This window comes from Leptonychotes weddellii, chromosome 5, assembly GCF_054177405.1.
Source record: "Leptonychotes weddellii isolate Sample4059 chromosome 5, ASM5417740v2, whole genome shotgun sequence".
Classification (NCBI taxonomy): Eukaryota; Metazoa; Chordata; class Mammalia; order Carnivora; family Phocidae; genus Leptonychotes; species Leptonychotes weddellii.
The window spans coordinates 33,545,874-33,557,312 of NC_138373.1; the positions used below are offsets into that span (position 1 = coordinate 33,545,874).

The 11,439-nt window shown below is 55.0% G+C and overlaps 1 protein-coding gene across 2 annotated transcripts; it reads left to right on the forward strand.

The window, feature by feature from the left end:
• The first annotated feature begins 4,944 nt into the window (after positions 1–4,944).
• On the forward strand, positions 4,945–8,830 carry ZSCAN10 (zinc finger and SCAN domain containing 10). Of its 2 annotated transcripts, XM_081820223.1 has the most exons (5): positions 4,945–5,340; positions 5,555–5,822; positions 6,037–6,101; positions 6,275–6,332; positions 7,100–8,830. In XM_081820223.1, exons 1-5 carry the CDS (start codon positions 4,945–4,947, stop codon positions 8,659–8,661), a joined length of 2,349 nt encoding a protein of 782 aa, XP_081676349.1. In that variant the 3' UTR covers positions 8,662–8,830. The 2 variants fall into 2 exon arrangements, with proteins under 2 accessions (XP_081676349.1, XP_081676350.1); XM_081820224.1 differs by lacking the exon at positions 5,555–5,822 and having other exon boundaries at positions 5,022–5,340.
• Positions 8,831–11,439: the final 2,609 nt, after the last annotated feature.

Genomic DNA, 11,439 nt, shown 5'->3' on the forward strand with positions numbered 1-11,439 from the left:
ACTTCCAAACTGGGAGGTTAAGGGTTAACTCGAGGAAGCCCCCTCATTACCTGGATGGGACTAGAGCAGGGAACTTCCTGTTCAGTTTTCCCGGAGTCCTTTCCCAGTCTGGCCGAGGCTGACTCTGGCCCTGGGGCCCTCAAAGAACCCCTAGCACTTCCACCTCTGGAGTGGGGACCCCGAGTGGTGAGTTGCAGGGAAGCCTGGGGTGAAGGCTGCCAGGACAGACCTAAGGAGTTCCTAGCAGCTCAGAGGGAAAAGGGGGACCCGGGCCTCAGCGATGGGATGGGGGATTAGGAAGCTGGAAAGAAATCTTGGGAGGATGTGGGTCGTCTATGCTGGGAGCCCAGTGCCAGCCAGCTCTGCAGACCTGCAGCTATGGGGTCATCAAGGAGGCTGGTGGGGCTTCCTGTAGCATGGGTTTGCTGTACCCACTGGGGAGGGTAAGGCAGGCTCCATGTGTCCCCAGGTGGACCAGCCGGCCTCACCAACTCACCCCAGCACCGGGAAGGGAGCCTGGCCAACAGAAACAAGCCAACCAATCTCCTGCCAGCCGTGTCCAGGGAGAAAGGGAGGGTTCCTGGCCAAGGATCCTGGCTCTGGGCTCTCCTGCTGTCTGCGTGGGTCTTGTGGCAGCACCTCCAGCCTGGGCAGGTCCAGCCATTGCCTCCCCACCTCTCTGGGCTCCAGATTAAGCTGGTCGAATATTGGAGGGTGGCTGAAGAGCCTCCCACCCCCCACAGATGTGCATATGAACAGAGCTTTTGTCCTGAAGACTGAGGGGGGAGGGAGAGACTTTCAGGCCAACTTCCCTTAAATTCCATCTCTTTCAAACCTTTTGGCAAGACCTCACCTGGAGGTTCCGGGCACCCCTGCGTGTGTCTAGGCCCAAGGGCTAGACCTTGGAATCTCATTTTTTTTTTCTCCGATTTGCGCTGTGATATTCTGGCTAAAACTAGGCAAATTGCACAGGGAGAGAGAGAAATTGGGTCCTTTTCTGTTTCTGAGCTTTTGCATAGTGGTCAAGATCAGTGTTCTTACCTTAAAGAAAATCCTGGCTCCACCTGGTGTGACCTTGAGCAAGTCACCCATCCTCCTGGAGCGTGGTCTTTACCCTGTGTCAAATGGAGAAATTATAATTTACCACACAGGCTGGGGTGGGATTAAGCAACCCTGAGCTGAGAGCCCATACATATTAGCACTCAGTACCTGCCAGCTATTATTACAAGGTGACTGATTACCCGTGATTGGTTCTATTATTTTGCTCATGCTGCCAAAACAATGAAACAAAAGCCCATTTTCCTGAACACTTACCAGAGAGCTTTTCTGCATCAGACATTTTTGCATGCATTCCTCAGTAGCACACCTTCCAGGTAGGCATTATCATTCTCATTTTGTTATTTCTACTAACAAACGCTGAAGCCCCTTCAAGAGCTAAGGGAACCGTTTTGAACAAGACGCGGTTCCTACTTGCCAAGGGGAGAGAGACACTCAACCATGGTTGTGGTACAGCACGACAGTGGACAGGGAGAGACAGGTTGCTGGTGTGTTGTGGAGTCCCTGCAGAGAGCCGCCAAGGGGTGGGAGGTGCCCCATGCGGGGTCAGATGCCAAATGCGGGAAAGAATGTTGGCTCCGCGGCTGGGCGCGGCTGGGCAGGAGACTGGGGAGAAGCAGGAAGGGGGAGGCTGGCTGGAGAGATGAGCGCCAGCCTGGTCAGGTGTCCAGGATGGAAGCCTGGGTCTTCAGCATCCCCATCATCCTCCTCCTCGGGTGGGAAGTGACCAGCCAGGTTTAAAACCCACTTTCCTCTCTTCTGCCACACCTCATTCCCCCCAGCTGAACAGGAGCCTCAGGGAGCCCCCTAGTCCCGCAACAAGGGGGCTCAATAAACTGTCCAAAGCTCTTGGCCAGGCCGACTCCTCCCTGGCGGCATTGCCAAGGCTGGGTTACCTCCTTGGCAAATGTCTGTACCTCTGAGCCTTGTTGTCTTCAGCTGTAAAATGGGCCAGTGATGGGACCGACTGTTAGCTGTGGTCATTTGTGTTGTTGCTAAGTAATAATGAGAACTGCGATTGCTAGCACTCCTGCACGCCCACCACGTGCTGTCGTCCAGGTGCCCAGCACTGCTCTACTCCCTTTATGTGGTGCAGAGTGACGCAAGAGCCTCTTTTCCCTTGCCCGTGCTTGGGATGTCCATGGGGTTTGGGTCAGGGGACAGACTGGGGAGAAGCTCACTTGTAGCCTTGAGGCCAGAGAGCAGGGAGGGCAGACAAATGTTGGAGCTTGGGTTTTTGTTTCCATAAAGTAATTTTGGCCCAAATTAAAATATAAAAGTGCCTCAAAACTCTGGAGCAAAAGTGCTGGCCTATTCAGGACGATGAAAGCCCTCTGGGTTCTGCTGAAGGACTGAACTGAGTCCTCTGGGTGAGGCTGAACTTGAGGCATCTCCCTGTTGGTAGATCTGGGCGGCCCCACAAGGAAAGAGTAGTAGCCCCTTAGCCCTCTGGCAGGGGAGGGCCTGGTGCGGGCTTGGGAAGAGAGCTTGGGAGGTGGTCCGTGTGTGGAACCATTGCCCCCTGGTGGCCAGTTAACACTTTTATTGCTACTTGGGGGTGGATACTTTCCAGAGAGATAGACCCAGGAAGAATCCAGAATTTAAAAAAAAAAAAAAAAATTTAGGAAAGAAAAAAAAACAATGGCCTCTCCTGCCCATCACCCAGCTCCCAAGAGTGTACCCACGAGAGGCCTCTGAAGTGGGCAGAGCCACTTTTGTCGGCCTTGGGACCCTATCTGTCACAAATTTCTGCCAGTCGTAAGCCTTAGTCTTGGTCTCTCATCTGGAGACCCACCCACCCCTCCCCGCTCTCTGGCTCATCCTGGCCTCTGTCTCTGGCAGAACCCTGGGAAATGAGATTGGAACACCAGGTGGGTGCTCAGCCCTGCACTGACCACCTGGGTGGCCTTGGCCTTGACTGCTGAGAACCACCTCCAGAGCAGTAAAGTGAGAGTCAGGATGTCTGGTCAAGGAGGAATCACATGCATGAGCTCCCCCCACCCTTGCCAACACATGCACACCTATTATCTTCAAAACTGTCAATTTTTCAGAGACACTGAAAGAACAGCACAAGGGGGGGCGCCTGGGTGGTTCAGTTAGAGTTCCCTCTGCCCCTCCCCCTTGCACAGTTAGAGCTCCCTCTGCCCCTCCCCCCGCTCATGCTCTCTCTCTCTCTCAAATACATACATTTTTTAATTTTTTAAAAAGATTTTATTTATTTATTTATTTGAGAGGGAGAGAGAGAAGCAGGCTCCCCACTGAACAGGGATCCCCAGCACGCTGGGATCATGACCTGAGCCGAAGGCAGGCGCTTAACCAGCTAAACCACCCAGGCACCCCTAAATAAAATATTTTTTAAAATAATATAAAAACATCCGTCTCCAGTCAAAGTTCATTCATTTGCGTGTGTGGCTGTTAGTTTCCTCTAGAGCAACGCTCCCCCTACAGGCGCTTGTTAAAATAACACCGAAGAAACTGGGCCAGTTGTTTGCCGGGATATTCCGAATTCGCAATTTGTTCCATTGTTTCTTTGAGGGATCACCTCACTTGTTTGTTTGTTCTTTTTTTTTTTTTAAGATTTTATTTATGTATTTGACAGAGAGAGAGAGAGCGAGAGCAGGAACACAAGCAGGGGGAGTGGGAGAGGGAGAAGCAGGCTTCCTGCCGAGCAGGGAGCCCGATGTGGGACTCGATCCCAGGACCCTGGGATCATGACCCCAGGACCCTGGGATCATGACCCGAGCCGAAGGCAGACGCTTAAGGATTGAGCCACCCAGGCGCCCTGTTTGTTTGTTCTTAAGATTTATTTATTTATTTATTCTAAAGAGAGAAAGAGCACAGGTGGGAGAGGGAGAGAGAATCCCAAGCTGACTCTGGGACAAGTGCTGAGCCCCACCCAGGGCTCCATTCCACCACCTCAAGACCATGACCTGAGCTGAAACTGAGAGTCAGGCGCCCAACCGACCGCACCACGGAGGCTCCCCGTTCTTTTTTTTTTTTTTAATTGAATAAATTTTACATGTAACGTTGTATACCTTAAAGGTGTACAGCATGTTACTTTGGTACATTCATATATTGTAATATGATTGTCAGGGGAGTGATATTTATTCCATTACATACTTCTAGTACACTATTATTGTCTGTATTCATTATATTGTGCATTAGATCTCTGTGGATTATTTGCTCCTAGTTACAAGTTTGTACCTTAGACACCATCACTCTTTTTTTTTTTTTTTAAAGATTTTATTTATTTATTTGACAGAGACACAGCGAAAGAGGGAACACAAGCAGGGGGAGTGGGAGAGGGAGAAGCAGGCTCCCCACCGAGCAGGGAGCCCGATGCGGGGCTCGATCCCAGGACCCTGGGATCATGACCCGAGCCGAAGGCAGACGCTTAATGACTGAGCCACCCAGGCGCCCCAACACCATCACTCTTATCCACCACCCCCACCCCCACCCCCACCCGTTCTTATTCCTTGCAATGCAAAGCTGGGGCTAAAGTCGAGCTGGATTGTATCGCCATGAAACATTTTTGGCAACGGCGCATCTTTGATGCTGCTGCACGCTCCCCACGGCACAGCATCGAGAGGCAGGGAAACTCAACCGTCCTGTCTCAGGAATGCCAATTTTGATCACTGGGGTGAAGTTCTGAATGCTGCAGGAAGGGACGAAAAGACAGAACTATCGGTTTTCTCTGCCTTTTAGTGTTTTGGTCAGGCTGGGGCCTTGGGCTGTCCTGCTCTCTGAGTCCTTACCCATGACCAATGAGAGAAGTGCTTCCTCTGGAGGCCACATCTTCGGCATTTCTTAACACCACAGGTGTGGGAGCAGAGAGGGAGAGACCCGAGAGTGGCACCTGCTGCAGCGAGCTACGCCCCAAGCTGAAGGATGCTTGAAGAGCCCGTCCCGGCTGCCCGAGAGCCAGAGCAGCTTGGAGCAGTCAAACTGGAGGAAGAGGAGGCTGCTGGTCAGGAGGACGTCAGGCATGCACAGGCCAGGCCCCGGCCCGAGGTGGCTCACCAGCTCTTCAGATGCTTCCAATATCAGGAGGACATGGGGCCGAGGGCGTCCCTGAGCCGGCTCCGGGAGCTCTGCAACCACTGGCTGAGGCCGGCTCTGCACACCAAGAAGCAGATCCTGGAGCTGCTGGTGCTGGAGCAGTTCCTGAGCGTGCTGCCCCCCCACCTCCTGGCTCGGCTGCAGGGCCAGCAGCTCAGGGACGGGGAGGAGGTGGTGCTGCTGCTGGAGGGAGTCCAGAGGGAGTCCAGCGCCGTGGGGCCCCTGGTAAGAGGGTGGTGGCTGGACAGCAGGTAGGGAGACGGGGACTTCAGTGCCCCATGAAGAAATCGCTCCGTTTCCCTCCCTCCACTAATTTCTTTTTAACCTCCTACCTCTGCCGCCTCTCACCTTTCCTTGGTCGCGTTTCCCTTGGGAGTCAGTAGGACAGGGACTATTGCCCTGTCCTGTCCGTCGCCTAACATAGATGTATTTTGAACAGGATTTTAGTTTTAACACTGGTAAGAACTGTCCCCGGGCAGACATCACTTTGGAGGAACAGGGGGGCTCTTCCCAGGTCTCCAGTCACAGCCCCAAAAAGGAAGTGCCCTCAGAAGGACCTCCAGCCCTGGAGGCACCGAGGGAACCCCTGCCATCCCAGCCAGGGCCTTCCAAGCCCGCTGAGCTGGAGACCTGGAGACATCCCCCAAGTGCAAAGCAGCCACTGAGCCCAGGTCCCAAGAGGACATTCCAGGCCCTGCAAGAGACTGGTGAGGAGTTGGTACCCCGGGAAGGTGGGAGCTGGGAGGCACGGTATGTGAGGGTGGAGGGTGGGGTGAGAAATAGGCAGCCTCCCTCTTTGACGGGGATGGGAGAGAGCCAATGTCTCTCTTGGGGCCCTGGCAACAGGTGCACTCCCTGTAGCCAAGTGGAGGGTAAGTCTGGCTTCTAACAGCTCTCCCCACCCCACCCCCATGCTGTCAGTCCCCCAGGGCCCTGTCCTATGGCTGGAGGAAAACTCCCGAGATCAGGAGCTGGCAGCTGTGCTGGTGAGCTGGACTAGTACCCTCATTCCAGAATGTTCTGCCCTGGATGTCCTCGGCCTCTGCAGTTGTAGCGAATCCATGTCTTCCTTCATTTAAACCTTAAAAGCTCATCATCCCCCTCAGGTCATAGGGGGACCCTCTCTCACCGAGGGTCTCTGCCCATCCTTTTGTTACAGGAGTCCCTGACCTTTGAAGATGTCCCAGCAAAGAAGGCTTGGCCGGCGCACCCTCTGGGTAAGAGGCCCTTCCCGCTTATTACCGCTGAAGGCTCTTTGTGTTTCAAGAATGGTCCCTGAGGCTCAGATCCTACCTGACTTTTGGCCTCTTTGGCTAAAAATGGGCTATGTGGGGTTGGGTGGTTCAGTCGTTTAAGCGTCTGCCTTCCGCTCAGGTCATGATCTCAGGGTCCCCGGATCAAGCCCCGCCTCAGGCTCCCTGCTCAGAGGGGAGTCTGCTTCTCCCTCTGCCCCTCCTCCTACCCGTGCATGCACATGCACTTGTCCGATCTCTCTCTCTCTCAAATAAATAAAATCTTAAAAATATATAAAAATGGGCTATCTTGATGAGGATTCATTCATTTCTTCCTTCGTTCAGTCAATCATTCATTTATTTTAAAGGCTCATTGTGTCTGATCTAATCATCAACCCCGTTAACTTTGAGCTTTTAAAATGGGTAGTCATTGGGGTGCCTGGCTGGCTCAGCTGGTTAAGCTTTCAACTCTTGGTTTCAGCTCAGGTCTTGATCTCAGGCTCGTGAGTTCAAGGCCCAGTTTGGGCTCCACACTGGGCATGGAACCTACTTAAAAATTAAAAAAAAAAAAAAGTAAAGCTGTTACTATGGTAAATTCTATGTTGTCTGGTTTTTACCCTCCCCATCTGCCCACCCACCAGCTTTGCAGGAACCCCGGGTTTCTTTCTGCTTTGAGGCGTTGGGGTTCTAGGCGATTCCTGGGAGCCTCTAAGAATACGCCTGCCTGTCCCCGTTTTCTGCTTCTTTCCCAGGATTTGAAAACAAAACCGCAGATGAGGAGTTTAAAGAGGAGCCCAAAGGGGTGGCCTGGCCTGCTGCCGTCTCCACAGAGTCTGGGGCAGATGGTCCTGGGGTGGCAGAAGAGCCCCACCTTCAGGTGCTGGGGCCGGGCCCAGAGGTGAGTGCCTCCGGTGAAGGAGGGTCCGCTCACGGCAGGAGTGACATTCTGGAGGTCCAAGTGGCTGGGGAGACACCCAGGTCGGAGCCAGGGATGGAATTCATCTGCACAGACTGCGGGCTGAGCTTCCGGGAGCTGGCCCGCCTGGAGGCCCACCAGCTGCGGTCTCACCCCGGCGCTCGGGCCTTTCCGTGCCAGTGCTGCGGGAAGAGCTTCGGCCGGAGTTCCATCCTCAAGCTGCACATGCGCACGCACACGGACGAGCGGCCACACGCCTGCCACGTCTGCGGCCACCGCTTCCGCCAGAGCTCACATCTGAACAAACACCTTCAGACTCACTCCTCTGAGCCCGCCTTTCTGTGTGCCGAGTGCGGTCAGGGCTTCCAGCGCCGGGCCAACCTCATGCAGCACCTGCTGGCGCACGCCCAGGACCAGAAGTCCCCATGCGTCCCCGAGACCAAGAGCGAAGCGCGCGAGCTGGCCGTGGTCCTGTGCTCTCACTGTGGCCAGACCTTCCAGCGCCGCTCCAGCCTCAAGCGCCACCTGCGGATCCACGCCAAGGACAAGGGCCACCAGTGCTCTGAGTGCTCGGGCAGCCTGCGCCCGGGCCCCGAGCGCAGGCCTTACGTGTGCGGGGACTGTGGCAAGGCGTTCCGGCGCAGCGAGCACCTGGGGGCCCACCGGCGCGTGCACACGGGCGAGCGGCCCTTCTCCTGCCAGGTCTGCGGCCGCAGCTTCAGCCAGAGCTCCCAGCTGGTCTGCCACCAGCGGGTGCACACGGGCGAGAAGCCCTACAGCTGCCCGCACTGCGGCAAGCGCTTCGTGCGCCGGGCCGGTCTGGCCCGCCACCTCCTGACCCACGGCGGCCCGAGGCCCCACCATTGCGCCCAGTGCGGCAAGACCTTCAGCCAGACCCAGGACCTTGCCCGCCACCGGCGCAGCCACACGGGCGAGAAGCCCTGCCGCTGCAGCGAGTGCGGCGAAGGCTTCAGCCAGAGCGCCCACCTGGCGCGCCACCAGCGCATCCACACCGGGGAGAAGCCCCACGCCTGCGACACGTGCGGCTACCGCTTCCGCAACAGCTCCAACCTGGCCCGCCACCGCCGCAGCCACACCGGCGAGCGGCCCTACGGCTGCCCGACGTGCGGCCGCAGCTTCCGGCGCAACGCGCACCTGCAGCGGCACCTGGCCACCCACGCGGGGGCCGGGAGCGAGGCGGCGGCCCGGCAGGCCGAGCCCCCCCAGGAGTGCCGGGAGTGCGGCAAGAGCTTCAGCCGCAGCTGCAACCTGCTGCGCCACATGCTGGTGCACACCGGCGCGAGGCCCTACTCGTGCGCACAGTGTGGCCGCAGCTTCAGCCGCAACTCGCACCTGCTGCGGCACCTGAGAACGCACGCCCGCGAGACCCTGTACTAACCTCACCCGGGCTCCGCCGGGCCTGCCCTGCGCGCCTCTCCCCGGTGGCCTGCAGAGGACGTCCCGGGGCCCCGCTCCCCCGGCCTCCCTCGGGCTCCACCAACCCTGCGGGTTAGTTCACCCGCCCCCGCGCCGCCCCAGGCATCTCTCCCTGGCCGCAGGGCTGTATTTCAAAGTACCTAAAGTAGGGCGCCTGGGTGGCTCAGTTCGTTAAGCGACTGCCTTTGGCTCAGGTCATGATCCTGGAGTCCCGGGATCGAGTCCCGCATCGGGCTCCCTGCTCGGCGGGGAGTCTGCTTCTCCCTCTGACCCTAACCCCTCTCATGTGCTCTCTCTCATTCTCTCTCTCTCAAATAAATAAATAAATTCTTAAAAAAAAAAAAAAGAAAGAAATCAAAGTACCTAAAGTAAAACGGCCTTCTTGAAAACCACTCTTCTAATTTTTTTGAGATCCACCAAAACGCTGTCTGTTACCCTCAGCACTGTGACGGGGATGCCTTTTCCCTTCCCTACCCCAGCTCCTTCTACGGTACTCTAGATAGGAGCAGGCCCAGAGAGAGCCCCGCCCACACACCCCCCCCCCCGGAAAGGCCCAGAGTTGGGGGGCTGGCAGAGGGGTGCCAACTCTCAGAGCCAGCTGTGAGGAAGGCCACCGAACGCCGCCCTGGAATTTTCCCTTCTCTGGAGTCTGCCCCTAATCTCTGTTGTCCGATACAGTATCCTCTAGCCACATGTGGCTGCTTGAATTAATTAAAATGGAATAAAATTTAACTTCCCAGATTCTGGGTTCTTACGGGAAACCTTGTTTTTGGAATGTAGGTAACTAGTTCAACTTGAAGATGCTAGCAGATGAAATGAAACCTGCTTGATGGCCAAGTTGGATTGTGGGCTCGAGACCCCTAACGACCCATGATCCTGTAAACCCAAAGCTGGTTTGGCTGATTTCCACACCTTCTACCTACCAGGCAATTTTGGCCTCTTCTCTACTCTGGAAGACAGGTTGTTTTTTTCACAACTAATAGACAGGTTTAAAATCATGAGACTTCTGTTAAGACCACAGGAAAGAAAACAGCCCCCCTCAGCTGCAGAGGACACACATGCTCTTCCTGCTTCTGTCTGTGGCTTTTTGTACCCACACTTTTTTTTCTAAGTTGTTTTTGTCCCTCCAACCTGACACGTAATTGCTGTTTAGCAGATGTTTGTGAACATGAGGTGAACTCGTCAACAAGTGCTCACGGGACTTGGGGAAAATCCGCTCCCAAATGTGGGAAAGTAGAGATGGTTCTTGGGCACAATTGAGTGGGAAGCTCTGAGCCTGGGGAAGGTCTATGCTTTTGGGGTTTGGGAGGAAGATCAGGTAGGGTACAGAGAGTCCCTGGATGTCACAGAACAAATTAGACTCGTGGAAGACCCCAGAGCAGAAAATTTCAAGAAGATAATTTTCTTAGTCAACTAAGAGAGTAAGGAGTTGGGAGAACCCACAGCATTTGGAGGCTTTATTATTTCTTGAGCACCTACTGTGTACTATGGAATGTGCTGGGCTATTGAGGAGAACAAGGCCTGAAATAGAAGGGAGAGGCAACCACAGAAGAACTGGGGGAAGGGCATACCTGGCAGAGGAAACAGCATGTGCAAAGGCCCTGAGCTGCTGAGCAGGCAGCTGAAGAACACTGTCCCTGAGGGAGCTCTGTAGGAACCTGATGATACAGACCACCTTAGAGGCCAAGGTTAGAGTTTATTTATTTATGTATTTATTATTTATTTATTTATTTATTTATTTATTTATTTATTTATTTATTTTAAAGATTTTCCTTATCTGACAGAGAGAGACAGCGAGAGAGGGAACACAAGCAGGGGGAGGGGGAGAGGGAGAAGCAGGCTTCCCGTTAAGCAGGGAGCCTGATGCGGGGCTCGATCCCAGGACCCCAGGATCATGACCTGAGCTGAAGGCAGATGCTTAACTGACCGAGCCACCCAGGCGCCCCAGTCAGAGTATATTTATGATGGGAAGAGGGGAGGGTTTTAAGCAGGGAGTTACTTCATTTTGCAATGAAATTGTTTTGACCTTGGTGCTAGATAGATTTGGCTTGAAAGAGGCAAGACAAGGGAGACCAACGAGAAGAGCCTGGAAGTTGTCTAGGCTCTGGTTGACGGTGACTTTGATGGGGCCATGGGTTCATAAAAGCCCCTGATGTCAGCACAGGAGGAGGGTTTCCTCAAGGGAAATCAGTGCAGAAGCCACAAGGAGAAGTGGCAGTGTGACACAGGGTCACTTGAAAATGCAGGGCAAGGATCTAAAACAACCCAAATGCTGACAGGAAGTGGGGAGAGAGGACACGGCCAAGGGGAAGATCCCCCCAACACTCTCCCCTGTAGGGCAGAGGCTGCGAGCAAGCAGGGTCCCTGAGGATGATCAGGGCCACCAAGAAGTTACTAGCAGGTTATGCTTCAGCCATTGTCGCCTCCTGCTGGACTCACAGGTGGCCCCCAGGCAGGCGATTTTTCTAAGAATCAAGAGTTTCTTTCCTACGATCCAAAAGGCTCTGAAGAAGCTGGCCGACAGGAGAGGGGAATGCTGACTCACAGAAGCGCCCCCAGTCCTTGAGGCCTCCTGGCTCCCAAGCCCCTCCCCACATGCCTCTCTCACCTCAGCATCCTTCTCAGACCCAGCGGAGTGCCTGTGGTCCCCTGCCCCAGGCCCATTTCCTCCTTCCTTCTGCTCTGTTCTCAGGTCGGGGCCCTGGAACCAACCCCTCAGCGCCACCTCAGCAGCCGCTA

Coding starts and splice junctions, on each gene's coding strand:
- ZSCAN10 (XM_081820223.1), top strand. CDS start 4,945: ATGCTTGAAGAGCCCGTCCCGGCTGCCCGAGAGCCAGAGCAGCTTGGA. Junction 5,341..5,554: donor CCAGCGCCGTGGGGCCCCTG/GTAAGAGGGTGG, acceptor TATTTTGAACAG/GATTTTAGTTTTAACACTGG. Junction 6,333..7,099: donor TTGGCCGGCGCACCCTCTGG/GTAAGAGGCCCT, acceptor CTTCTTTCCCAG/GATTTGAAAACAAAACCGCA.